The sequence below is a fragment of the Meles meles genome, chromosome 21 (assembly GCF_922984935.1).
Source record: "Meles meles chromosome 21, mMelMel3.1 paternal haplotype, whole genome shotgun sequence".
Lineage (NCBI taxonomy): Eukaryota > Metazoa > Chordata > Mammalia > Carnivora > Mustelidae > Meles > Meles meles.
The window spans coordinates 20,359,032-20,386,738 of NC_060086.1; the positions used below are offsets into that span (position 1 = coordinate 20,359,032).

General features: G+C 51.2%; 2 protein-coding genes across 6 annotated transcripts; one reads left to right on the top strand and one right to left on the bottom strand.

The window, feature by feature from the left end:
• Positions 1-443: 443 nt before the first annotated feature.
• On the bottom strand, positions 444-18,753 carry C21H16orf54 (chromosome 21 C16orf54 homolog). 5 transcript variants are annotated; one of them, XM_045994033.1, is made up of 4 exons: positions 18,683-18,738; positions 5,628-5,808; positions 5,010-5,371; positions 444-4,589 (listed from the first exon to the last, which is right to left on the bottom strand). In XM_045994033.1, exon 4 carries the CDS (start codon positions 4,587-4,589, stop codon positions 3,897-3,899), a length of 693 nt encoding a protein of 230 aa, XP_045849989.1. In that variant the 5' UTR covers positions 5,010-5,371; positions 5,628-5,808; positions 18,683-18,738; the 3' UTR covers positions 444-3,896. The 5 variants fall into 5 exon arrangements, with proteins under 5 accessions (XP_045849989.1, XP_045849990.1, XP_045849988.1 ...); XM_045994034.1 differs by having other exon boundaries at positions 5,010-5,219; positions 5,628-6,262; positions 18,683-18,699; XM_045994032.1 differs by having other exon boundaries at positions 5,628-6,262; positions 18,683-18,699.
• ZG16 (zymogen granule protein 16) lies at positions 6,217-26,167 on the top strand. The gene is made up of 6 exons (XM_045994036.1): positions 6,217-6,221; positions 10,356-10,358; positions 13,530-13,532; positions 24,655-24,710; positions 24,883-25,015; positions 25,744-26,167. Exons 4-6 carry the CDS (start codon positions 24,656-24,658, stop codon positions 26,057-26,059), a joined length of 504 nt encoding a protein of 167 aa, XP_045849992.1. The 5' UTR covers positions 6,217-6,221; positions 10,356-10,358; positions 13,530-13,532; position 24,655; the 3' UTR covers positions 26,060-26,167.
• Positions 26,168-27,707: the final 1,540 nt, after the last annotated feature.

The window sequence follows — 27,707 nt, forward strand, 5'->3', positions numbered from 1 at the left end:
GCAATTGCTTAACCAGCTGAGCCACCCAGGCGCCCTTCTCTCCCATTCTTACTTTTCCTTTGGAATAATGGCAGAGCAGAGCATACGCATAGGAGGACCATATCTGCCGCCATTAGTGGTGGAGACTTAGGGATTGTCAGGTCTGAGACAGCAGGTCTCAGTGAGATTGCTCAGGAGAAGTGTGGCAGCAGAGAGCAAAAGGCGTCCAGGATGGACCACTGAAGAAGGCAGAGAGTAAACAAGTCAGAGAGGATGGCCAGCGGGCAGGAAGGGAAATCAGGTGTGTGTGGAGTCAGAGAAGTCAAGTGAAGAGAATGGGTCAAGAAAAGAACCAAAACGGGGCGCCTGGGTGGCTCAGTGGGTTAAGCCTCTGCCTTTGGCTCAAGTCATAGTCTCGGGGTCCTGGGATCAAACCCCGAGATGGGCTCTTTGCTCAGCGGGGAGCCTGCTTCTCCCTCTGCTGCTCCCCCTGCTTGTGCTTTCTCTCTCTCATTCTCTCTCTGTTAAATAAATAAATAAAATCTTTCATGATTATGATGAGAGCATAAGGGGAGAGGAGAAAATGTAGGCTGTTAAGACAGACAGCTCTTTCCAGAAGTTTGGCCGTGAAGGCAGTGCAAGGTCATGTGTGGTGAAGTATGGAGAATTGGTTGTTGGTTGGCTGGTTGTTTTAAGGTGGAAGAGATTTGAACTTGTTTATAGAGGGAATAGTCTGGGTCTTGTGATGTTGTGAACAGTATAACCCGATGAGCTCATCCCCACCAGGAAACATGTAGAAATTCGGCATAAAATCAAGTAAACATCCTTCAGAAAGCACAGCTGGGTTTCAAGAAAGGAAGGGGATTCCCCCCCCCCCTCAAAGAGGAAATTAAAAAACTATAGCTTTGAGGCTGTAGATCTTGGCAACACAGGGGCTTGGGTTCTACCCTCACCTAGAGACTGGAGATGAGGTCTCTCCTGGGCCATTGAAAACAGGGACCCTAATATGAAATTCCTCCCTCCTTAGAGGGGGACACCCTCCGTGAAAGAGTAAACCGGGAAAAAAAGCTTTCCATCAGGGAGCCTGGGTGGCTCAGTCTTAAGTGTCTGCCTTGGGCTCAGGTCATGATCAAGCCCCGTGTTCAGTTCCCTGCTCAGCAGGAAGCCTGCTTCTCCCTCTCCCACTCCCTTTGCTTGTGTTCCCTCTCTCGCTCTGTCTCTCTCTCTCTCTCTGTCAAATCAATCAATTAATTAAATTAAATAAAAAATCTTTCCATCAGCTCAGAAGGCACAGAAGAACCTTACCGGCTTCACCCCGAGATCTGATGGCAATAGAAAATCCTTCCCGGCAAGCCAAAGGCTTACCCTGGCTCAGATTTGGGGTTCGAGTTGACACCATCTGCATGGTCATGGAAAGCCAGATAGAGTGAACAAATAACATGGTCCAGGGTTGGGAATACCCCTGAAGCATCCTTGATGGGAGCAAACCTGGAAACTTTCTAGAAAGACACCCTCAAACCTAGTCACGTGGCTTCCCACTGATAAGGACCTGTGGACTCTGAGTTCACAAACCCCAAATTAGAAACTTAAGAGGAAACCATCTGTCATGAATGAAAGTAAGCACTCTAGGACTCCAGACAACAGAGTTATTGGAAGAATTTTAAAAAGGACTCACCGTGAGAAAGTAACAAGAGGGGTTTAAAAATGAGAGGCAGAGGTTCAAGACAAAGAGGAAGGATAAAGGGTAAAACCAACACCCTGTGAATCCACCGGCCTGTCAGTCCATTCCCCTTTCCTTGGGCTTCTGGAACGCGTGGCCCCTGGTCTGGGTCTGGGAACATAAAGGTGACTCTGGGGACAGCAGATGGGTCGCGGCAGCGGCGGGAAGCTCACTTTCATCCACGCATGCGCACACCTGACCTTCATGTCACTGCGTCCTTAGAGGTCAAGCTAGAAAAGTCTGCATAGGGCATCTGGCTCAACTTTCAACTTTCTTGCGCAGAGAAAGAGCGTGAGTCCCAGTAACATAACAACCACTTTCCTGAAGTCTCCGAGTGCGTGGGTGGCAAAGCCAGATGGAGAGCGGGGCGAACACTGCATGTCTGTGTGTTTCCCGGCTGGACTCTTTGGTCCCCGTGGGCAGGGTCCCCGCAAACCGGTCCTGTCAGCTGACGGTGACCGTGAGAAGTGACACCGTTTTCCAGCTCCTGAGGGACAGAGATGGGACCGGCGCCCTCATCCCTAGCTTGGATCGGTTCTGTGTCCCTGTCTCAGGTCACCCCGTTCAACCCCCACCCCTGCCACTGGAGGGACCGAACTCTTCGAGAGCAGGGGCTAGGTCTGATTCCTCCGCCCCCAGGGCCTGGCTCAGAGTGCCCTGCTGTTACTTCGACTTCCTTCCTTCCAGCATCCAGGGGGACCGAGGGGAGGTCCAGCCCAAGTGCTCTGAGGCTCTCCTGAGCAGGAAGGAAGAGCAGACTCTTGGCCCCTGTCCGGCAGCATTTCCTGGGTGTGAACCGGGAGGGGGGGAGGCGGTTTTCTGGCTATTAAGTAGCACAGGATGGCTCCTTCCCTTGTAGGACTCAGTCTGTTTTCCTAATCCTTGCTGATTCTTAGGTTCCCTTTACTTTTAACAAAGAACGGATCTTTGAGTCAATGAATGCTTCCAGCAGGGAGGGAACAAGGTCTAAGTAGTATCTTTGTTTACCTTGTGATATCTTTGTTTACCTTATTATTTCTTCTCGCTGTACCTTCTATTTATGTCAAGTGATACTGCTTTTCCATTTGCAGAAGTGATACCAAAAAAGTTCCTTTCAAAATAAATTTATTAAGCAAATAGTCATCTTAAAGAAAAACATAAAGTAAATAATAGGACAGGTGGTAAAGCGATTGGACAAAAATCCCAACCGTCCATGACTGAAGCTGGGGAAATCGGACCCCTTGGGAATGGAAACTCCTTCCCCTCTTTCCAGCTCCTGGCTCCGATCCCAGAGAGGAGGTCAGCTCAGAGAGATGACTTTAGGGCCAAGGACATCTCTGGGCTCCATTTCTCCAGGGTGGAGCCTTTTAAATAAGCCTGCCTTGGGGCAGATCTGTCTCTCTGGCCTGATCCAGCGAGCTGGGAGGGAGGGTAGCTAGTGGCCTCGTATTAGGAGCTGCTCTCTCCTGGGGCAGGGTTCCTTTCCGCTGGCCTCCCTCACCCTGGAGGGGTCAGAGTCAGATGGCTGCCTAATGATTGCCATTGACGCAAAGTCCCAGCTGTCGGCAAGGAAGGGGCCTCTCCAGTTTGGCTGACCAAGTCCTTGTTGCCAATTGGGGGTCAAAGCCACAGTTGAGCTGTAATAAGACGTTCCTTTGCCTGGTCTTGACCTCTGTGTTGTTTTTCTGGAGGCGTGATCTGTGGCTCCAGGAGGCTGGCTTCCTGTCCTCTCCTGCTGGCGGGACAGACCCTCGTCACCCACACTCAGCCTGTTCTTTGGCATCCATGGGACTCCTGCACTCCGATCCCGGCATCTTTGGTGCACAAGGAAGGAAGGTGGAAGCCTCGTGATGATGCTATTTTCTGCCTCTCTGGTACCTTGAGATCTGAATCTGCAATGTGATTTCGGTGGCTTCTGGCCCAGAGTCGGCTCCTCCCCCAGGTCTGCAGCCCCAGGCAGCCAAAGGGAGCACTTCAGAGCTTCCCCTGGAGCACCAGTTCTGTCCACACGGAGCCTGTGGGGGGAGGGCCCAGATCCAGGGAATTGAAATCCAGATGTAAAAGGCCGGCAGTGCGTTGGGGGGCATTCTCCCTGGGGCCCCGGGTATCAGCTTGGTCTCCTGAGCTGGAGCTTCGGGTCCTTAAGGCGTCAGAGACTCTCTGAGATAGGGCCTTCCTCAGGGGTCTTTGGGAGGCCAATCCCCCAGGCCGTGGGGATTCAGAACCCCACACTGGTCCGACTTTCGCGCCTCCAGAAAGCGGAGATCTGCTCCAGGGTGACCCGAGGCTGGGGGCCCCACTCATGATCAGGGCTTCCTAGTTGCTGCCTCTGGGCCTGGGGGCTCCCCAAGTGCACGGTGGCCTCTGGCCTGTGTTCCGGCTCAGCCCAGCTCACCAAGCCTGGGGCGCAGGGCCTCTCGTCCAAGGCCTGGGGTCCCCAGAAGGTGCTGCGAGCCGGGGCCCTGGGTGGGGTGTGGGGGCCCAAGGAGCTGGGAGGGGAGAGGGGGGCTAACGGGGTGGGGTGGGCAACAGGGGCAGGTGGGGCAGTTGCCCGGGCCTCCAAGGTGCCCCCCGGGGTGGGAGGGTCTGGGGCCCGGTCCATCAGCAGGGGGACCGCAGAGCCGTACCAGTCCTCTGAACGCTCTCGGGGGGTGCCCCTGGGCTCGATCCACAGTTCTCCTCCGGGGCGCCAGACCAGGGTGGGCGCGTGGTTGCTGGCATCTGCACGCTGAGTGCGGCGGAACAGGCGTTCTGCCAACACGGCTGTGGTCAGGAGGAAGAGCGCGGCGAGGGAGGCCAGGGCCAGCATGATGGGGATGCAGGGTCCGCACGGCAGTGGGGGCCACGAACCCATCTCTGGCATAGGGAGGCCCTCCGTGTGCCCAAAGGGCTGCTGTGGAGTAGAAGGCATCTAGAGAGACAAGGGTGGGGAGAGGAAGGCAATGAGACCAGGTGGGCACCGCCTAGAGGGCGAGAGAGGCAGTGAGTGCCCAGACCACAGTGAGGAGAGAAGCAGAGGCCCAAGAGGCTCGATATCTGGCCTGGAAAACAGACCCAGGCAGATAGAGGAGCCACTGGGACCCAAAAGGGCAAGAGAGAGACAGGAGGCTGGAGCCAGGGCCCCTCTGTGGCCGGGAGCCCGACGCTCCTGCTCAGGCTTCCCCACCCAGCTCGCTTCCAGAAGCCCTGGTTCCCTTTTTGACCCCGACACCCCTGCGCCCTAGGTCTTGCTGGAGCCTCAGAGGAAGTCGTGGGTAAGGAAATAAGAGTCTCCCCCTTCCCTGCCGGCTCCCACCCTGTGTGTGTGCACCCACCCGCCGTAGGCTGGCACCTTGGATGTTCCTGCGGCCTCGCGACTCTCTCGGTGAAGTAGGTCTTGCTCTCTCCAGGCTCCACCCTGCTTGCTGTCGTCACCTTGCTGTGCTAGGCGTCAGGCGTCCCCACCGTACCTGTCGCCGCCACCACCGACTCTGTCTCCCTTGCTTGTCTCTGCTCCGGGGCAGCCCCAGGGCTCCTAGCTCTCTGTTCAGAGCTCTCCTCCCTGCGGAGGAGGGTGCCGGGCAGCGGCTTCAGCTGAGGGCGGAAGGGAGGGCACCACCTGTTGCTGGGCGACGGTGCCCCAACTCCTCTAGGCCCAGTGGGGTTTCCTAGGCGACCTGGGGGGATGTGGTCAGTGTGGTGGAAAGGCGCTTCCTGGAGAGAGGTGGGGCCCGAACGGGCAGTGGTTGGTTGTACTGAACTCCGGCTCACCCCATAGTTAGGCCCCAGGCCCCAGAGCATTCACCCGGAGACAGAGAAAGAGGTCGGTTTGCAGAGCCCCGAGGCTCCTGGCTTCTCCCCCGCACGGGGTTGCTCTGTCCCCTGCCTGCCCATGGGACCCCACCAAACCTGCTCCTGCCACCCAACCCACACCCCCCTCCAGCCTTCCCCATCCTTCTCATGAACATACATCTCTTTGTCTTCAGGCCATGTGGCCTCAGTTTTGGCTGGAAGACATCTGTGAGGTGAGGCATGGGTAAGAGCAGAGTAAGGCCTCTGGGAAGAATCCACAATCGGGCTGAGGCCTTTCTCCAAGGCTGTGGACATTTGCCACCCTGGTCCTTTCTCCTGGGGTCAGGGGTCAGAGGAGCCTGGGGGCGGGGCATGAGGGAGTGTCATCAGCCACTTGGGTCCCTTCAGAGATTGTCTAGTTTGACTGGATGGCGGACAGATGACAAGCAGGCCCCGCATCAGGGCCATGTCATGCCGGAAGTCGCACAACCCATATATGTGTTAGAGAGCAGAGAAGCACAGCTGTAAATTCCCAGTCCAGCGAGCAACCGGACACAACGCAACTCTCACTCGGAGTGTTCATATTTCCCTTTGCAAAATGACAGCCGTCTAATGAGAGAGGCTAAAACTATGTAATGTGAGTGTACACGGAAACGCTAGCATCTTACCAGATGGTCACAAGGGCAGCCTGACCCCCCTTGCCGTGTCCTGGAGGCTTGGAGGAAAGGACGGGAAGGAGCACAAAGTGTGGCGTGGGACAGAGTGGGTGGGAGTAGAGTCCGGAGGCTCCTGGCCCCAGACACACGTGGAGACCTGGTGTGATTATAATTTGATGAGATCATAAGCCTTAAAATAAAACCTGAACTTGGTATCACTAAACTGGATGCTTAAAAATGGTGAAAATTGGGCGCCTGGGTGGCTCAGATTAAAGCCTCTGCTTCAGCTCGGGTCATGATCTCAGGGTCCTGAGATCGAGCCCCGCATCAGGCTCTCTGCTCAGCAAGGAGCCTGCTTCCCCCCTCTCTCTGCCTGCTGCTCTGCCTACTTGGGATCTCTCCCTCTCTCTTTCAAATAAATAAATAAAATCTTAAAAAAAATGGTGAAAATTGGCTTGATTTCAGGGTCATGAGCTCACCCAGTACTTTGGGTATGGAGATTACTAAAAAATATAAATAAACTTAAAAAAAACAACAACAACAGGTTAGGGGGCTCCTGAGTGGCTCAGTCCCTAAAGCCTCTGCCTTCAGCTCAGGGTCATGATCCCAGGGTCCTAGGATAGAGACCCGCATCAAGCTTTCTTCTCTGTGGGGAGTCTCCCTCTCCCTCTCTCCTTGCCTCTCCCCCTGTTTGTGCTCTCTCTGTCAAATAAATAAATAAATAAAATCTTTTAAAAGAAGAGTGTAAGATAATGAGTTTTGTTACATGTGTTTACAACAATAAAAAAGTTTTAAAAATCTAAGTAATAAACACATATATAAAAATCTGAAAATTATGTATGTTCTGTTTTAGTCTTTCCTAAGAAAAACAAGACTCTAGAAGAATAAACATTTTTTAAAATTTTATTTATTTATTTGACAGGGAGATCACAAGTAGGCAGAGAGGCAAGCAGGAGAAGGGGTAAGCAGGCTCCCTGCTGAGCAGAGAGCCGGATGCGGGGCTCGATCCCAGGACCCTGAGATCACAACCTGAGCCGAAGGCAGAGGCTTTAACCCACTGAGCCACCCAGGAACCCCAAGAATAAACATTATTAAAACCAGGAAGATCGGACATGATCTGGAATCAAAATTGGATGTTTTGCTTTTTTTTTTTTTTTTTTTTTTTTGAGAGAGAGAGAGAGAGAGAGCACACTTGCGCACATGAGCTGCAGGCGGGGGCAGGGCGGGTGCAGAGAAAGACAGAGAGAGAATCCCAAGCAGGCTCCATGCTCATCATGCAGGCTGACTTGGGGTTTGATCCCATGACCCTGATCATGACCTGAGCCGAGATCAAGAGTCAGATGCTTAACTGACTGAGTCATCCAGATGCCCCTGTATGTTTTAATTCTCCTATCACTTAAAAAAAAAAAAAGCTTAACATTTTTTAACTAGTTCCTTAAAAAATTAAAAATAGAATTACCCGGTGATCCAGCAATTATACTTCTGTGTATATCCAGAAGAACTGAAAGCATGGAGTCAAACAGGTATTTGCACACCAGTGCTGATTGGCAGTGTTATCCACAGCAGCCAACAGGTGGGCAAAACTCAAATGTCCATCAACGGAGGAATGGATAAGCAGAATGCCATATGCATACCCATCTATGCATAGACACAGTGGACTATTATTCAGCCCTAAAAAGGAAGGACAGTCTGACACCTGCTACAATATGGGTGAACCTTGAAAACCATATGCTGGGGGCATCTGGGTGGCTCAGTTGGTTAAGCGTCTGCCTTCAGCTCAGTTCGTGATCCCAGGGGCCTGGGATCGAGTCCCGCATTGGGCTTCTTGCTCAGCAGGGAGCCTGATTCTCCTTTCGCCTGCCTTTCCCCCTGCTCATGCTCACTCACTCTCTCTCTCTCTAACAAATAAAATCTTTAAAAAAAAGTAAGAAAGAAAAGAAAAGAAAACCATATGCTAAGTGAAATAAGCCCATCACTGAAGGACAAGTACTATAGAATTCCACTAGTGCGAGTTCTGCAGAGCAAGCAAAGTCATGAAGACAAAGAAAGTAGAATGGCAGCTGTCGGGGGCTGGGGGGAAAGGGGAACGGGGGGCTGTTGTTTAGTGGGTACAGAATCTCAGTTTGACAAGACGAAAACATTCTCAGGATGGATGGTGGTGATGGTTGCACAGCCATGTACTAAGCTGTACACTTCAAAATTATTAAAATAGGGTCCCTGGGTGGCTCAGTGGGTTAAGCCTCTGCCTTCGGCTCAGGTTATGATTTCAGGGTCCTGGGATCGAGCCCCACATGAGGCTCTCTGCTCAGCGGGGAGCCTGCTTCTCCCTCTCTCTCTGCCTGCCTCTCTGCCTACTTGTGATCTCTCTCTGTGTCAAATAAACAAATAAAATCTTTAAAGAAAAAATCATTAAAATGGTAAAATTTATGTTGTATGTATTTTACTACAATAAAAACACTAAATAATAATTAATAATAATATAGAAAATTGAAACACAGAGAAGGAAATTATTGCTTGCGATCACCTCACTCCCGAATAAGCCTACATTCTTTTTTTTTTTTAAAGATTTAAAAAAAAAAAAGATTTTTTAGGGGCGCCTGGGTGGTTCAGTGGGTTAAAGCCTCTACCTTCGGCTCAGGTCATGATCCCAGGGTCCTGGGATCGAGCCCCACATCGGGCTCTCTGCTCCGCAGGGAGCCTGCTTCCTCCTCTCTCTCTGCCTGCCTCTCTGCCTAGTTGTGATTTCTCTCTGTCAAATAAATAAAATATTAAAAAAAAATAATGCACACTTTATAAAAAAAAAAAGATTTTTAAAGTAATCTCTACACCCAACGTGGGGCTCGAACTCACAATCCTGAGTTCAAGAGTCACATGCTCCATTGACTAAGCCAGCCAGGCTCCCCAGCCTGCAATTTTTTTTTTTTACAACCTTCTGCATGGCGGGGATCAGAACCCCAGATGTCCTGACCCTCAGGTTCCTCCCACTCCACTGCTCAAGAGTTTCTGAAACCAGAAATCAGGAAGTTACTCAAGGAGTGTGGGCGATAGAGAAGTCTCTGGGTCAGAAGTCTATGAAACAAGCCTTGGTGGGGGGTGTCTTTGGGGTTGATGGGGTGCTCCTGGGGGTAGATGTTCAGGGAGGAACCTCATTGTACTGGAACCAGCGAGAGAAAACCTAATTCTCCTAGACTAGGTGGCAGGCTTGTGGGCTGCTGTGTGCAGAATTCTGTCCAAGAGTCTCTTTCCTCTTAAGTGCATGTGGTGGTTTTAAAACTTTTTTATTTTTATTTTATTTATTTTTTGACACATAGAGAGATCACAAGCAGGCAGAGGCAGGCAGAGAGGAGGAAGCAGACTCCCTGCTGAGCAGAGAGCCCAATGTGGGACCCCGAGACCACGAGCTGAGCCAAAGGCAGAGGATTTAACCCACTAAGTCACCAAGGTGCCCCTATGTGGTGGTTTTAAAACATGTCTGCAAATTCCTTGACATTCCTTTTATCATAGGGTGGGGTCTTGTCTTGTCCTCCACCACTACCCCGCTCCCCCAACCCTGTGCCCTCCCCACTCCAGGTCTCTTGAACAGAGGCTGGCCTTAGTGACTGATTTCTAATGAAAGGAAGAGAGTAGAGGGGCACCTGGGTGGCTCAGTGGGTTAAAACCTCTGCCTTCGGCTCGGGTCGTGATCCCAGGGTCCTGGAATCAAGCCCCGCATCGGGCTCTCTGCTGGGCAGGGAGCCTGCTTCCCTTCCTCTCTCTCTGCCTGCCTCTCTGCCTACCTGTGATCTCTGTCTGCCAAATAAATAAAATAAAATAAAATTTAAAAATCTTTAAAAAAAAAAAAAAAGAAGGAAGGGAGTAGAATTGACAGCACATCCCAAGCCTAGGTTGAAAAACAAAGGGACAGGGGGCATGTGGTTGAGTTGAGCGTTGGAGTCTTGGTTTTGGTTCAGGTTGTGATCTTGTGGGTTGTGGGATCAGTCTCCGCTTCTGGCTCCACACTCAGCGGGGAGTCTGCTTGAATGCTTGAAAGATTCTCTCTGCCCTCCCCCTGCCTAAAATGAATAAATAAATCTTTAAAAATAGAGAGACAGGAGTGCCTGGCTGGTTCCATCTGTGGAGCATGTGACCCTTGATCTCAGGGTTGTGGGTTCAAGTCCCACAATGGGTGTGGAGGCTATTTAAACAAATAAACTTTAAAAAATTAAAATAAATTGTTTTAAAAGGTGAGGGGCAGTGCCTGGCTGGCTCAGTTTGTGGAACATATGACTCTTGATCTCGGGGTTGTGAATTCAAGCCATATGTTGGGTGTAGAGATTACTTGAAAAAAATATTAAAAAATAAAAATAATTTTAGGGGCGCCTAGGTGGCTCAGTGGGTTAAGCCTCTGCCTTCGGCTCAGGTCATGGTCTCAGGGTCCTGAGGTTGAACCTCACATCAGGCTCTCCACTCGGTAGGGAGCCTGTTTCCCCTGCTCTCTGCCTACCTCTCTGCCTACTTGTGATCTCTGTCTGTCAAATAAATGAATAAAATCTTTAAAATATATATATTTTTAAAAATAAAAATAATTTTAAAAAGAGACTGAGCTCCCACATGGCTTGGACTTGCTGTCTGTCTATTGATCGATCATTTGTCATCTATCATCTATCTATCTCAATGCTCCCTCTTGAAACCCCAGTCAACATTGTGAGGAAGCCCAAGCAAGATACATGTAGGTGCCCTGTTCCAAGTCCCAGCTACAGTCCCAAATGACAGCCAACATCAGCCACCCCCCTGTAAGCCAGCCACTCCGACGACGACTCTCCCCCAGCTTTCACACCAGGTCACATAGAATAGAGACAAACTTTCCCCACTGAGCCCTCTTTAAATCAGATTTATTGGGGTACCTCGGTGGCTTGGTGGGTTAAACATCTGCCTTCGACTCGGGTCATGATCTCAGAGTCCTGGGATGGAGACCCGCATCAGCGGGCTCTCTGCTCAGCGGGGAGCCTGCTTCTCCTTCTCCCTCTGCCTGCTGCTCCCTTTGCTCATGCTCTCTCTCTCTATTACTCTCTCAAATAAGTAAATAAAATCTTAAAAAGAAAAAAAAAACAGATTTATAAGAAAAATCAGTATCACTGCCTCAGGTCACTAGGTTTCAGAGAGGTTTGTTTTTTTTTTTGTTTTTTTTTTTAATTTTTTTTTTAATATTTTATTTATTTGACAGAGAGAAATCACAACTAGGCAGAGAGGCAGGCAGAGAGAGAGGAGGAAGCAGGCTCCCTGCGGAGCAGAGGGCCCGATGTGGGGCTCGATCCCAGGACCCTGGGATCATGACCTGAGCCGAAGGCAGAGGCTTTAACCCACTGAGCCACCCAGGTGCCCCGGTTTCAGAGAGGTTTGTAACTGGACCGCTCTCTGGCATGACTCTCGCCTGATGAGTAAGGACTTGCTTCAGAATGGCCCGTGGGCCTTCTCCGGCACGCACTCCTCATCCCTCTGTCCCCACCCCATCCCCACCACAGAACTCTTCCACCATTTTAGGGCCTGAACTGGGGAGGGTGAGAACAGCCCAGCGGCAGAGGCACTGAGGTTGGTGAGGAAATGTCACAAGCCATTCGGATGTGTGTCCTCCCCCCGCAGCTGAGAGCCAGGACACCTGTTCTGTCCTATACAGTAGTCATCAGCCACGTGCAGTTCTTCAAATTCAATTTAATTCAAATAAAGGACTCCCGTCCTCCAGTCTCACTAGTTATATTTCAGGTGCTCGATGGGCCGTGCTGCACTTGAACCTCGCTGCCCGGAGCCACCCGAGGGTGGGGGAGGATAGAATCTCCTGGGAGTGCCTTGGCTTGGGGATCTAGGGCTCCTCCTGGACCTGGCCAATGAGAGGCTCCAGGTGATCTGGGGGGCGCAGGGCAGGCAGAACCTCACAAGCTTGGGGGCACAGCAGAAGCACCTGGGAAGGTGTTTGTTTGTTTGTTTGTTTGTTTTTTAAAGCTCAATGCTGTAGGGGCTCTGGGTGGCTCAGCCAGTTAAGCATCTGCCTTCGGAGGGGGTCATGATCCCAGGGTCCTGGGATCCTGCGCCCTGCTCAGCGGGGAGTCTGCTTGTCCCTCTCCCCTTGCTTGTGCACTCTCACTCTCTCTCGCTAAAATGAGTAATATCTTTTTTAAAAAAAGAGAGCGAGAGAGAGGAGAATAAAAATTTGACGATATAGCCACACTCCAGATGGAGACCACCAGAGCCTCCCAGGAGACAGGGCCCAGGCAGTCTTCTTAGGGCTTCCCGGGTGATTCCAAGGTGCGGCCCAGGTTCAGAGCCGCTGCTCTCCTCTCTGTCCTCGGGGGAGTCCGACCACTTCTGCCCTGTTGTGGCCACTTGCTGGGTTCTCCGAGGAGCGGGACCATTGGGGGAAGCACCTTTTCTGCGTGGTTCCTACCATGTCACCAGGCGCCTAGCCATGAGTTACTGGGCCAACACTTCCCACTCGCTGGACCAGGCAGTTCTCTCCCTTGGAACTTGGGGGCTGAGAGGGAATGACTGCGTGGGTGACTCCGTCTATCAGATGTAAAAGTGAGGAACTCTCTGTGACCCCGCTCTCATCACATGGACCAGAGAAGTGGAGGAGCCAGCAGCAGACGGGAGCATTGGAGAGACCATTTCTTTTTTTCTTTTTTTTAAATTTTTTTAAAATACTTTATTTATTTACTTATTTGACAGAGAGAGATCACAAGTAGGCAGAGAGGCAGGCAGAGAGAGAGAGAAGAGCAAGCAGGCTCCCTGCTGAGCAGACAGCCCGATGCGCGGGCTCGATCCCAGGACCCTGGGACCATGACCTGAGCCGAAGGCAGAGGCTTAACCCATTGAGCCACCCAGGCGCCCCGGAGAGACCATTTCTGATGCTATGAGTCCCTGGTTCTAGTTCCTTCCCGATGCCCAGCTTCACTCCTGTCCTTGGGTTCTTGGGTCCTTATAATACATTTCCCTATGTGTGGGTGGTGTTTCTGTGACTTGAGACCAAAAAATGCTCATTTACATAACGTTACACCTGTGAACTGTGTTCTAGAACAGAACCTCCAGCTCGATTCCACAGGTAACTCAAAGGTAATAAGTAGAAAATGCCTCATTATTATTATACAGCACATTTCCTCTTTTTTTTAACCTTTCTATAGTTGTGTAATATTTGATAATATAAAGCTTTTAAAAACCTACCATCTCCTCCCTCTGAGTTTAGTCTCCTTTATGGCTATCTGAGTGATCAGGGTCGGCCCTGTGATAATGTTTGCATTATCCTGGAATCTTTCCTCTTCCTCACCCCCTTCAACAGTCAGCTGGTCCGGGCGATTTTATACGTAAGATACCCTGCAAACGTGACACTTCTCTCCACCCCCGCAGCCACCCCTTAGTGTCAGTGTCCTGTCTGTCTGTCTCAACAGCCTTCTGAGGCGGTTTCCCTTTCTCAGTTTCTCCCCCAACCTAACCTTTTCAGGGTCATCTTTTAAAAAGACATTTCTGATCTTATCACCTTCCTGCTTCAAAATCTTTGAAAGGGCACCTGGGTGGCTCAGTCGGTTAAGCATCTGCCTTCGGCTCAGGTCATGATCTCTGGGTCCTGGGGTCGAGCCCCGTATTGGGCTCCCCGCTCAGCGGGAAGCCTGCTTCTCCCTCTCCCTCTGCTCCTCCCCCTGTTCGTGCTCTCTCTCTCCTTCTCTCTCTCAAATAAATAAATAAAATCTTTTAGAAAATGATAAAAATGATTTACAAAGGTCTCAAATGCCACCTCTTTGGGGAGATCTGGGGAATCTGGGTCTTGGAACCAGTCAGCCCCGGGATTAAATCTGAGATTCCTGGCTCAACAGCTACGAGTCCCTTGGCCATCTCTTTGGTTTCCATTTTTCACAAATTCCCAACCTGAGGGGCTATTAGGGGGTAATAGCGGATAGTTTGTATAAGGCACCTTGTAAAGCAGGCTTTCTGCCGTTCTGTACCTTTCCATCTTGACCCAAAACTGCTTATCATCTCTGAAAGACCATGAAGGATCTGTCCCTTCGCATCAGAGACCCACCTTAAATCTCGTTACCACTCAGGGTTGCTCTACAGGGACCATCAGATTCCCCAGGCTCTGAGTCTCCTCTCCGCTTTCCCCCACTCCACCCGCTGGTCCATCTTACTGATATTCCTTTCTCGGAGCGCACATCCTGTAGTCCCTCCCTTATCTCAGTCCACTGCCCCTGGAACGTTGACTCTGGTGTATTGCTCCAACCACCCTGTCTCCGGCACTTGCCAGCCTTGTCCTCCACCCATAAATAAATCTTCTGCCTTGGACCCATACAACCACTTTCCTCTGGTCCTGTTACAGGGTTGGTGAACCCCACGGGACACAATCACACAATTCACCGCATGTCGTACCCCTAACTCCATTGGTCCCTCAGCCACACTGTCACGTGGATCTGGGCAGTGCTCTTTCTTTCCCTTCCCTCCAGTAGCTCTTCCAGACCTCTCACAGCCTCCCTAAGGAGCTTTGCCTTAGGGGCAAAGCTCTGTCTCTCCATCAGCAGATCCGCTTTCTCTCTCTCCTGCAGAAAGGTGACACCTTCAGGCAGGAGCTCCAGCTCTCTTCCTGGTTCACTCTCAGCCTCTGAGACGGACTGGCCCCTTTGGCTCCTTATCCCCACCCCAAAAATGATGGATTAGCAATCATGAACACCGTGCTCATTCTTGGCTCTGTTCATGGCTTGCCTGGGGATTCTTACTGACTTCCTCCTGTCCCTGTGAGCCCGGTCTGCCCTGAAGCTTCCTTCCCACGGTGAAGGACGCTGTGTCCCACTCTGCCCCTGTGCTCGTTCTCCTACTTTGTTTCAGTGTCTCCACTCCTCCAATGTCCCTGCTCCTGGCCTGTGCGCCTTCTACGTGCCTAGTAATTTACTAAGAACATTTCTTTTCAAGCAATCTCTGCATGCAGTGTGAGGCTCGAAGTCACAGCCCCGAGATACCGGCCAGGCACCACTGTATGTCTCATTTCATCCTCTCAAACAACCCCTGCAGTGGTTCTTATCCTTCCTTCTCCAACAAGGAAACTGAGATTCAGAGACTTTTAAGTAATTTGCCCAAGGAAAGGGGTAGAACCAGACCTCAGCCTGCTTCTCTTCTTTCACTGTGCCATTCTGGCCAGCCAGGATCCTTGTCCCCTCCGCTGTGCTTGAACGAATCCTTTTATGTCAGGCTATGGTGATTCATGGCATTCCGAAGACGGGTTTGATTGGGTTTGGCCCTCACTAGGGTGGGAGACCTTCCAGGGCGGGACCCTTCGTTTCCATTTCCCCAGCATGTTTAGTAAATGCTTTTTTTTTTTTTTAAGATTTTATTTGTTTATTTGACAGACAGAGATCACAAGTAGGCAGAGAGGCAGGCAGAGAGAGAGGGGGGAGAAAGCAGGCTCCCTGCTGAGTAGAGAGCCTGATGTGAGGCTCGATCCCAGGACCCTGGGATCATTACTTGAGCGGAAGGCAGAGGCTTTAACCCACTGAGCCACCCAGGCGCCCCTTAGTAAATGCTTTTGATTATGTTCAGTTCAAGCTATCTTGGCCTTGACCATTTTGCCCTTTTTCTTCTTCTTTTTCTTTTTCTTTTTTTTTGTTTGTTTTTGAGAGAGTGAGCAAGAGAGAAAGAGAGAGCGTGAGCACGTGAGCAGGAGCGGGAGCAGGAAGGACAGGGAGAAACAGACTCCCCGCTGAGTGGGAGCCTGATGCAGGGCTCGATCCCACGACCCTGAGATCATGACCTGAGCTGAAGGCAGACACTCAACCAACTGAGCCACCCAGGTGCCCCTGCCTTTATTCTTTTATCAGCTGAGTGGACAGGAAAATGCGATGATAGTAGAGGAGACACGTGACTTCTCATAACCTTGATGGGAAAGGACCCGGGTTGGGAAGCAGAAAAATCAGTGAGTCTGGCTTTAGGCAGACTAGCAGGGGGCTTTGGGGCTCTAGTCTGCCTGCAGTGTATTGAAGTATCAAATCAGGGAAAGAAAAGAACAAGATTGAAGCGTATGAATGGAATGCTAGCAATATACGATTTAGATTTATAACTAAATCATGAACAATAAAAATAAAGAGAAAGAGAGAAAAGAGAAAGGAAGGAAGAAAGAAAGAAGAAAGGAAGAAAAAAGAAAGGCAGGCAGGCAGGCAGACAGACATGCTTGCAGAGTCATTAAGAATTTACAATGTTCTTATTTGCACAGGACAGAGAGAGAAACAGAAGCACTCTTCCTTGGCATTCCGCTTGTACCAGGCAGTGTTCTGGAACTTTACCTACATGAACCACTTCAGAACCACAGCAACCCTGAGAGATTATCATCGGTCTTTTTTGTCTGTGTTTGTTTTCTCAGATGAGAAAACAGAAGCAGAGAGAAGTAAAATAACTTGCCATAGGCGCTGGGCTTCAGAGTGGTCGAGCCCGTCCGGGGCACGCCACACTGCCCGGCTTCATGCATTTGCAGACACATCAAGGGCTAGAGCAGGAGACCAGGCCTCATGTGATATATGAGGGAAATGAAATCCGCTCACATTATCTGATGAGTTCTTCCTGACACAGCAAGAATGACCACATCCTGGTGGAACGACCTCACCTCATTACCACTGATATCGTTGTATCAATATTTGATATTGTTATATTGTTATATGTTCTGGAGGGTGATTATTCTTGGTGAGGAGTTAAACAAATATAGGAAACAAAGGAAAACACAAAGAGTTGGCAATTGATCAAGCCATTCAGTAAGAGGACCGGAGGCTGAAGGCAAAAACACAGAGGTTCGGAGCTCCTGGCTGGCTTGTCTTGATCTCGGGGTTGTAAGTTCGAACCCCACATTGGATGTAGACAGTACTTAAAAATAATATCTTTTTAGATATTCATTGGGTTTTTAAAAAAATTATTATTTTTTTTTTTTTACTTTTTTAAAAGAGAGAGGGAGGGGCACCTGGGTGGCTCAGTGGGTTAAAGCCTCTGCCTTTGGCTTGGGTCATGATCCCAGGGTCCTCAGATCGAGCCCCATCCCCGCATCGGGCTCTCTGCTCAGCAGGGAGCCTGCTTCCTCCTCTCTCCCTGCCTGCTTTTCTGCCTACTTGTGATCTCCGTCTCTGTCTGTCAAATAAATAAATAAATAAATCTTAAAAAAAAAAAAAAAAGAAAAGAAAAGAGAGAGGGCGAGCAGGGGAGGGGCAGAGGGAAAGGCACAGAGGGAAACCAAGCAGGCTCCATGGCCTGCGTGGAGCTGGACTTAGCGCTCAATCCATAACCGTGAGATCATGAACTGAGCTGAAACTGAGTAGGACATTCAACCAACCGAGCCACGTAGAGACACCTTAACAATAAAAAAAAATTTTTTTTAAGATTTTATTTATTTGTTTGACAGAGAGAGAGAAAGAGAGAGAGAGATCACACTTAGGGAGAGCAGCAGGCGGAGAGGGGGAAGCGGGCTCCCTGCTGAGCAGAGAGCTGGATGCAGGGCTACATCCCAGGACCCTGTGATCTGAGATCATGACCTGAGCCAAAGCAAACGTTAACCCACTGAGCCACCCAGGAGCCCCTAAAAATATCTTAAAAACAAAAACCCAAATGCATACACACAGATTAAAAAAAGAATTACCATGTAATCATAGCTCAATAAAAGGAAATTAAAACCAGATCCCCAAGTGACTTTAACTGGAGTTGCACAAATCAACTTGCAGAAAATTCTATTTTTGAGGGGCACCTGCCTGTCTCAGTCGGAAGAGCATTTGACTCTTGATTTTGGCATCATGAGTTCAAGCCCCGTATAGGATGCAGTGATGACTAAAAAAATAAACTTAAAAAAAAAGTCTTTCTTCAAGTCTTATGATGCACTAGATTAAAATCTCCAGGATCTGACTAAGCTAAACGATAAAATAAAGCTAACCACTGATAAGAAAGACAAGGGCTGCTGCCCTCATCAACTTTATCTGAAAGAGATATAAAAATAAAGGCCACGGGACACCTGGGTAGCTCAGCTGGTTCAGCGCCTGCCTTGGGCTCAGGTCATGATCCCGGAGTCCCTGAATGAGCCCCACATTGGAGTCCCTGATTGAGCCCCACATCGCATCATCCGGCTTCTTGCTCAGTGGGGTGCCTGCTTCTCCCTCTCCCACTTCCCCTGCTTGTGTTCCCTCTCTGGCTATCTCTCTCTGTTAAATAAATAAATAATTTTTTAAAAAGATTTTATTTATTTATTTATTTGAGAGAGAGACAGTGACGGAGAGTGTGAGAGGGGAAGTCAGAGGGAGAAGCGGACTCTTCGTGGAGCTGGGAGCCGGCTGCGAGACTCCATCCCAGGATTACAGGATCATGACCTGAGCGAAGACACTTAACCGACTGAGCTACCCAGGCACCCAACAAAGTGACTGCTTTACATTCGAGGGCTGGATGGAGGACCTCAACCTGAAATTCTATCTTTATGTCCAGTATTCTGCCAAATACATTATTTCACCCTAAGATTCAGACAGAAGAAGAAAACCCAAATACGACTCTGCCAGAAGAGAGACAGACATGAAAAGACAAAAGGAGGGGTATTTAATAGAATTCTCACCTGCAGCCAGGGCATCTGACCGTCATTACTGGGCCGCCTGCTCTGTGCCAGGTGGGGAGTAGGAGCGGGGAATTCAGAGGTGGAGAAGACACGGTCCCCACCTCCGAATGGGCGCCAGGTTTACGGGCGGAGGCTTCTGTGTCAACAGATAGATTACAGCGCAGGGTAATCAGAGCCGGGCTGGGGCTGCAGGAAGCACAGCTGGAGGCCGAAGAAAGGAATTGTTTGAAGTGGAGGGGCTGGGGAGGGGACACCTGTGACCGAAGGCTTGGTGAGGGGTGCAGGGGGACGGTGGGTGCAGGCGGAGGGGGGTGGTGGTGCGGCTGAACGTCTTGAGGGTAGAAGATGCTAGGAGAGCAGAAGGCGGAGACTATTTAGGCAGCAGGAGTGGCAGAAGCAAAGTGCGGGCCACGGTCGCACTTTGTGGGGCCCTGGGGACAGGAGGGTGGGGAACGGAGGGACTCTCCTCTGCGACTTAGTGGGGTCACTTCTCTCGCCAGACTTTAGTTGCCCCCCTGGGACAGTGAAGGATGAACAGAGAAAGAAAAGTTCGTTTTGCTTTTGTAGTAAACCCCTTTGTTCAGAGGAAGCCAGCTGGGAGACCCAAGGCTTACAGGAGGAGATAAAGAATTTGTCTTCCCAACAGGAAACAGATCTGCCATTGCTTGGAAATACATTTTGGAAAATCCGTGATCTGAGTGAGGGGGCGGATTCTCACCCCCCCCACCCCCCACTCCATCCCTCCATCTCCTGCCCCGGGGTCTGAATTTGCACCAGCACTTAAGCCGCTTTGTCTGGGAGAGGAAGCAGTTCTCGGGGCGCCGAGCAGGAGGGGGCGGGGCGGGGCGGGGCGGGGCGGGGGGTGGGGGGCGGTTGCTGGGGTTGAGGGGGGTTGTGAGAGCACCCGCCCCTGCTGCTGCTGCTGTGGGCGCCACCTGCTCGCTTACCACCCACCACCTCTACCGAGCTCCATTCTCCATTTTGACTTTTTTATTGAAAAAAAAAATTTTTTATTGGGGCTCCTGGCTAAGTAGCTCAGTCCGTTAAGCGTCTGCCTTCGGCTCAGGTCATGATCCCAGCACCCTAGGATCGGCCCGGCATGGGGCTCCCTGCTCAGCGGGGAGTCCTCTTCTCCCTCTCCCCTGTTGCTCCCCCTGCTTGTGCGCTCTCTCTCAAATAAGTAAAAGCATTAAACCTTAAAAAAAAAATCTATATCTATATCTATATCTGTATCTATATCTATATATAGTTTATTTTCTTGAGAGACCCAGCCAGCGTAGGACTGAGGGGAAAGGAGAGGGACAAGCAGACTGGGGGTGGGGGGCGGCTGAGGTGGGCTCCATCTCACTGCGGGGAGATCACGACTTGAGCGAAACCAAGAGTCCCAGCTCAACGGACTGAGCCACCCAGACGCCCTTCCACTTGCCACTCTTATTTTATTTTTTTTTAAGATTTTATTTATTTATTTGACAGAGAGAGATTACAAGTAGGCAGAGAGGCAGGCAGAGAGAGAGGGAGAAGCAGGCTCTCTGCTCAGCAGAGAGCCCAATGTGGGGCTCTATCCCAGGACTCTGAGATCATGACCAGAGCGGAAAGCAGAGACTTTAAGCCACTGAGCTACCCAGGCGCCCCTTCACTCTCCACTTTTATAAAAGGCAAAACCCGGGGTACCTGGGTGACTCAGTCGTTAGCGTCTACCTTTGGCTGGGGTCCTGATCCCAGGGTCCTGGGATCGAGCCCTGCATCAGGCTGCCTGTTCTGAGGGAGGCCTCCTTCTCCCTCTCCCACTCCCCCTGCTTGTGTTCCCTCTCTTGCTGTCTCTCTCCCTCTCTCTGTCAAATAAATAAGTAAATCTTTAAAAATATAAAAATAAAGGTAAAACCCCTCAATGGCTCCCCTTACCATCAGGAGGAATCCAAACTCCTGACCATGGGGGCTGCCCAGAACCTCCCTTTGCCCCGTTCCCCTGCCTTTTCTCCTCCACCTGCACACGGCTCGCACCCACTGTGCTCAGGGCATTGGTAGCCGTGCCTTCGCCAGGCCCAGTCTTCACCCGAACATCTGTCCTCTGTCCGTTGCTTCAGTCATGTATTTAGGAATATTACCCGAGGAGGGTGGCCTCCCGGGCAGAGGGAACAGCTTCGGCAGCCCTGCTCCTGGCTCACTCTTTCTTTTCTTTCTTTTTTTTTTTTTAAGATTTTATTTATTTATTTGACAGAGAGAGAGATCACAAGTAGAGAGGCAGGCAGAGAGAGAGGGGGAAGCAGGCTCCTGCTGAGCAGAGAGGCCGATGCCAGGCTTGATCCCAGAGATCATGACCTGAACGGAAGGCAGAGGCTCAACCCACTGAGCCACCCAGGCGCCCCGCTGTATTTTCTCACTGTCTGCCTTGTGCTGTCAGTGCACTGGTTGTCTGATGCCCCTCGGAGTGAAAGCTTCTGCGGGTTCGGGGACTCCCCCAGCGGCTGTCTCTCCAGCATCTGGAAGGGCGCCTCCAACACGCAGATGCTCCTTCAATGTGTTCAGTCAGTTGCTTTGCCAAGAGGGCAGGGAAGACAGAGAGAGAATGCAAGTTGCCCCAGCAGCAGAAAGCCTGCGGAGGCTTTGGACTTTTACAGCCTGTGGTGGTGGGTGGCGGGGGGGGGGGGGGGGGGGGGGGGGGGGGGGGATATGTAGGATGGGCATGCGGTGACTCCCGCTCCCTCTAGGACTGGGGCGGGGCGACCTGCACTGCCTGTAGGACTAAGGTAGGCCCCCAGCAGACACATGGGTAAAGCGGAAAGTTCAAACAGGAGCTAATGAAGTGGAAGCGGAGGTGGGGCCTGGTGTCCCACTGCCTCCGCCATCTTGCTCTGGGCTCTTCAGGCACGGAGTCAGAGGATTTGCTGGACGTCCCCGCATTAGGGGCACAAGGGCCTATCTGGTCTCTGGGACTGACAGAGGATGAGCCCAGAGACCCCTTCCATGGGAAGAGAGGCCTCTCTTGCCCTCTGGAGAGGGGCTGGAGGGCCTGCTGTGGGGAACCTAGAGACCAGGCTGCAGGCAGGGGAGAGACTCTGGCTCTCCGTGTAGGTGGGGTCCACGCATCAGAGTGAAGCTATGACAAGCATGGGAGCCTCTGTCCTGAGGGTCCCAGATGTGTCATGCGTGGAAAGACGAGGGCATTCTCCCAAGGCCTCAGACCTCTCTGAGCTGCCATCTTTAATATTCGGTGTTTGGTTCCATCCTGTGGGATATACTCCTAAGAAGGAAGAGGAGAGAGACAACAACGAGAGAAGAGACAGAGGAAAGAGAGAGAGAGAGACTGGGGGTGAGGAGGGGAGACAAAGAAAAGAAGAAGCAGGAAAAAGGCATCGAGAGAGGGACTTTAAAGAAAAATCCTCAGAGCGGGAGATGCGGGTTAAGATCAAGACAAGGAGAGAACCAGGAAAGAAAGGAAAACCAGAGAGGATGAGTGACAGAACAAAACATCTGGAATGAAGGAGAAGTTAGGTCAGCAGGACAGGCTTGTTTTGACCTTGGAGAAGAGAGGTCAGACGACACATCCTTGGCTGCCCTCCTTATTCTGGAACCGCGGGAGGAGGAGCCCTGTCCTATCTCTGGCTCCTTCAGGTGGGGCTGCCTTGCTTTCTTGGGAGGAGTCCACACTCCTAGATGGCGAGCCTGTGATGGGTGGGTGCTCTGTGTGTCCGGCTCCTAGTCATTAATAACTGAGGCTAATGAGTCCAGCCCCTCCCTGGGCTCCATCCGTCCCTCTGTTCAGGAGGATCTGCTGACTCAGAGGGTCAAAAAGCCAGCTCTAGATGAGTCCAAGTAGGACCTGAGTCCATCCTAGGGACTTAGAGGGAAGGGAAGAGCCTCCGAAGAGAAGAAATCTATGACATCAGCCCCGGGGAGGTTTCAGAGCTGGCACGTGGGGCACTGGGGACAGGACCGGGGAGGACTGTCCTGTGTGGGCTGTAACCCTCAAAAGATTCGACTGTAGCTCCCGGAAGTCCTAAGGTCCTGAGCCCAGAACTGTCCCCAAAGGAGGACCCGTCTACTTCCTTAGCTTCCCACTTGGCCCTCTAGACGGACTGTCTGTCCCCAGGAGGGGATCTACAGGTGTTCAGTGTTCACCTGCAACACCATGTTACCCTTCTCAGAAAAGGTTTGTGAACCGCCTGGCAGGTTGAGGATAGATAGATGGGTGAGGGTGGGGGATGGGGAGCAAGTACAGCAAAATATTAACTATGGCAGAATTGACATGGGGGTATTCGGGTGTTCACTGTGTAATTCTTTTCATTTTTCTTTATGTTTGGATATATATATATATATATATGAAGTAACAGGGAAGACAGAGAAAAAATTATCTGGAAGATAGTAGGCACTCCTAAGTACAGGACATTGGGACTATAATCCCTTTCCAGGAGGATCTATGTTTCACGTGCCCTGAGAGGACAGTGTTTATCCTGAAAGATGACAGCTTGTGGGTGAGCGCCTCCGCAGACACCCAAAGAGGGGAGGGAGAGACTTAGACCACACCCAGGAGTGATCAGTAACTTCTCCCACCCAAAGCTGCCACCCCTTTGGTTGGTGAAGTTTTCTCAAGTTCATTCTGCGAGTCCTGAGATCTCCCCAGAGGGAGCCCCACCCTGTGACCTATAACCCGTGCTGGGGAGAGGCAGGATAAGAAATTCAGGACACTGCCTGACAACTCACCCTAACAGATTGACCATATTTGCTCAGGAGGTGAGGTTCACACGATAAACAGCAGGGGGAGGGCTTGGACCTGGTATAAAAGATCTGAAAGTGTCAGCGGGTTACTTTGCACTTGAAACAGCCAGGTGAGGGGTGACAGAGGCCTGAGCTAAGGGGCGACAGGGATGGCTGGGTTGAGTTTGGGGGAATTCAAGCTGAGCTGGGCAGGAACCTGCCCGGACTGAGCGGCAGAGGACACCTGTGTTGTCAGCCAGGCTGGGACGTCTACGGCTGAGTGGGATGCTAAGATATCTGGGTTTCCATGGAAGGACTGGGGATGCCTGGGGTGCTCGGGAGCATTGATGTGGCCAGATTTGTGTTAGTGGGGAAAGAATGATGATACGTGGAGCAGGCGTCTGAAATCTATTATCTTTTTTTTTCTTTTTAAATATCTTATTTATTTGACAGACATAGATCACAAGTAGGCAGAGAGGCAGGGAGAGAGAGAGAGGGAAGCAGGCTCCCTGCTGAGCGGAGAGCCCGATGGGGGGCTCTCGATCCCAGGACTCCGGGGATCATGACCTGAGCTGAAGGCAGAGGCTTAACCCACTGAGCCAGCCAGGCGCCCCTGAAATTTATTATCTTGAGCCGGTCCAAACTCATCCCTGCAATCTCTCAGTGTGTCCACCTCTGCATGAACTACTCTGATGCTCATGGTGGCACAGTCTCATCTCTCATCACCTCTGCTCCCCAGGTGACACAGACACAGCTCTAAAATGCTCCTTTCCTTCTGATCTGAGACCAGCGCGAAGCTAAGAATTTTACCTCTGCCCTGGATGTTCCCCGAGCCAGGCCAGTCCATCCCAGGCAGATTTCAGTTGGTCACGCTCAGACTCCTGGTTGGAAAACTCAACCATCCCTACGATCTGGAGACCGTCTCCGCTTCTTTGCAAACTCTCTTCCTGCTTTGTGCTGGGAGGGAACAGGACTTAACACAGCTTGGCCCAGATAGAGGATTAGGATTGATCTTCTGGTCTGGGATAGAAGAAGGGTGTTGGCTACCTTCAGACCAGGGAGGACAGAGGGGTTAAGGACGCAGAAGATAGTCTTCCAGGAGCAGGACCGGAGATTAGAGACAATCCTTTCCAAGCCCAAGACTAGGTCAGTTAGGTCTGAGTTGAAGGATATAGGAGATTGAGTCTCAGCTGGAGGTCAGGGATGCCTGGCTAGATGAAGTCCAAAGGAAAAAGGCTAAGCCTTGACTTTCTGCTTTCTTTCCACTTCGGCCCCAGAATGTTGGTCATCGCTCTTCTGGCCCTTCTCTGTGCATCAGCCTCGGCCAATGCCAGTAAGTAAGAAAGAAGCCAGGAGCCCAGCAGCCTTCTGCAATGCTGGTGGCCAAGTTTGAATTTCAGAGGCTGGCTTGGGGTGGTGGGCTCTGAGCTGTGGGAGGAACTGGGGTGGTAGGGAGAAACTCAGCTCCTGAGGTTTCTTCCTCCGACTCCTACTGTCCCCTCCAGTTCAGCCTAGGGCCTCCTCCTACAATGGAGAGTATGGAGGCGGTGGAGGAGAGCGATTCTCTCATTCTGGCTACCAGCTGGAAGGCCCCATCACCGCCATCCGTGTCCGGGTCAACAGATACTACATCGTAGGGTAAGATTCTTTGCGTTTCTCTGGTTTGAGGATCCTCTGATCTTGCTGAACTGGAAAGTTCTCAGTCACTTGGGGTCACGTCTGTTCCAGTCAACAAGTCCCAGGGATAATATGGTATGTGAAAGAGATCTGAGGCCAGCGCTGCCACAACCAGCCCTCCAGCCCCCAGCACACGTGACCTTGGGCAAATTATCTAGCATGGCTGCTCGGGGGCCTAGAAGCTGGCTGGTTTGGTGCGCCCCACTCCCAGAAGTGTACGCCCCCTTGGGCATCCTCCCTCTTTGCTGATGCTTCTCCCCCAAAATGTGTAACTTCAGAGCCTGGACTACATCCTGGGACAACAAAGTCTCTGCCCTCATGAGAGGCTTCCAGAATGTTCCTTCTGCTCCTTTCGCATGGGGTGGTGTGGGGGGGGGGGGTTGGGGGGGTATGATGGCCGGCACAGCAGGAATCTAGAGTTCCCAAAATCAAGCTCCAGCACTGGTCTGGTCTGGCTGACTCTGGCTAAGTTACTTTTCCTTTCTGAGCCTTTGTGTGTTTTGGCAAAATGAGTTGAAGTTCCCCGTATGATCTCAAGGGCTCCCTCATCCCTCGCAGGCTGTGGGACTGGCAGGAGACTCGTCACCCCTGTCCCCGGTTTGCGGGACTCGACAGGTACGCCAAGAGGTCCTGAATCCTGGTGACCCTGCTCAGTGTCCGTCTTCCTTCCCTCCCTGCCCGGCCCCTAGTCTCCAGGTCCGCTACGGCAAGGTGTGGAGCGACTACGTGGGGGGCACCCAGGGAGACCTGGAGGAGATCTTCCTGCACCCCGGGGAGTCAGTGATCCAGGTGTCTGGCAAGTACAAGTACTATCTGAGGAAGCTGGTCTTCGTGACTGACAAGGGCCGCTACCTGCCTTTTGGGAAGGACACAGGCACGAGTTTCAATGCCGTCCCCCTGTACCCCAACACCGTACTCCGGTTCATCAGTGGCCGCTCGGGTTCCCTCATCAATGCCATCGGCTTGCACTGGGACGCCTATCCCAGTGACTGTGGCAGTTGCTGAACCCCAGGCTCGTCCCAGGCCGGGCACTGCAGTGGGGGCGGGAGAACGTCTTTACCACTAACCGCGTCCACATGGCTCCATAAACAAAAATAAAAGGACATAGCTACCGCTTGTGTCTGTGGGTATGTGCAGCCCGGATCGGCCTCCCGGCTTGGGCTCTGGAGGTGCGGGTCTTGTTTCTTGCTGTCTGTGGGACGTCACTCTGGGGAAGAGTGGGAGGGAGAGAGAGAGAGTGAAGTGTGAGAGTCTTGAGCTTTTCTCCGTAAGTTATCAAGAGGAGATAAGATTCGGGCTTGTACCAACTCTTTTTTTCAAGGATAGCTTCTGGGACTGTTTACCCAAACTGGGGTTCTGAGGCTGAGGGTAAGGACTAGCTGTGGCTTATCGCCCAAGTCCCAGATGTTCCACTCTCTAGCCCTCCTCTCCCCTTGAGATAATGCCTTTCCACCAAAAGGCCCTTGACCTTGACTCACTTGCTGTCTGTGCCCTGGGCCATTTTCCTTTGTTCTTTCCCAGAATCCCCCTGACTCCCGAAGCTTGGCCTACGTTACCCCTTCCTAGCTGCCCCCTACCTTTGCCCAGCAGCACTGGAGTCCTTGCTTAGCTTAGCTCGTGAAGAATTGGGCTTCCTTCCCTAAGAAGCCATCACCTCCCCGGCGCCTTGTACTCGGCCAATACTATCCTCAAGAAAGGGCATGACCAGAGGGGTGGATTTCCATCGTGGCTTTCCAGAGACAGACGGGTTGTCGGCTACATAGATACAGCGAGGATATAAAGTTACTTTGGAGAGAATTCTAGTTGCCAGTCCTAAGATTGTGAACAGTTTTTTGTTTTTTGTTTTGTCTTTCGGTGGTGGTGGTTGGGGGTGGGGGAAGTCACTCAGTGCTCCCAAAAGATTGATTGACCTCAGGGGGATCATTTCTTCCCAGTCAGACAAAGATAACAAGTAAGTCCACGTAATTTTGGTTTTATTTTTTAAAGATTTTGTTTATTTCTTTGTCGGAGAGAGAGAGAGAGAGAGAGGACAAGCAGGGGGAACGGCAGGCAGAGGGAGAAGCAGGCTCCCCGTGGAGCAAGGAGGCTGATGTGAGACTCAATCCCAGGACCCTGGGATCATGACCTGAGCTGAAGGCAGCGGCCTCACTGCCTGAGCCACCCAGACATCCCCACATGTAATTTTAGAAAGGAATGTTATTTTAAAAGAAAAGAAAAGAAATGCTAACATTACAGAAGCAAACTCATATCTAGCTTGTTTTTATAACAATTTCTTTCTTCCTCTCAAACAATTGCACAGAATGGAATAATTATGTCACTGTAATTTTTTTTTTCTGAGATATAAAGCACCTAAGATCCACCCTTTTAAAGTGTGTCATTTCAGTGGTTTTTAGTACAGTCAGATGCTGCAACCATCATCTTGAATTCCAGGATACTGTCATCAGCTCAGAAAGAAACCTCCTCGCCGTTAAGCAGTCACTCCCCATTCCTCTGTCCGAGACCCTTGGAACCACCCATCTACTTTCTGTCTCTATGGATTTGCCTATTCCCGACATTTCTTGTAAAAGGAACCATACAATACCGTGGCCTTTTGTGTCTGGCTTCTCCCACTGGGCATATTTGCAAGGTTCATCCATGTCCTAGCACATCAGTA

What these genes read in the sequence shown, in the direction of transcription:
- ZG16 (XM_045994036.1), top strand. Translation starts at nt 24,656, where the DNA reads ATGTTGGTCATCGCTCTTCTGGCCCTTCTCTGTGCATCAGCCTCGGCC. An exon ending in ATCAGCCTCGGCCAATGCCA is followed by an intron (nt 24,711 to 24,882) that starts GTAAGTAAGAAA and finishes TGTCCCCTCCAG; the next exon opens with TTCAGCCTAGGGCCTCCTCC. An exon ending in AACAGATACTACATCGTAGG is followed by an intron (nt 25,016 to 25,743) that starts GTAAGATTCTTT and finishes CCCGGCCCCTAG; the next exon opens with TCTCCAGGTCCGCTACGGCA.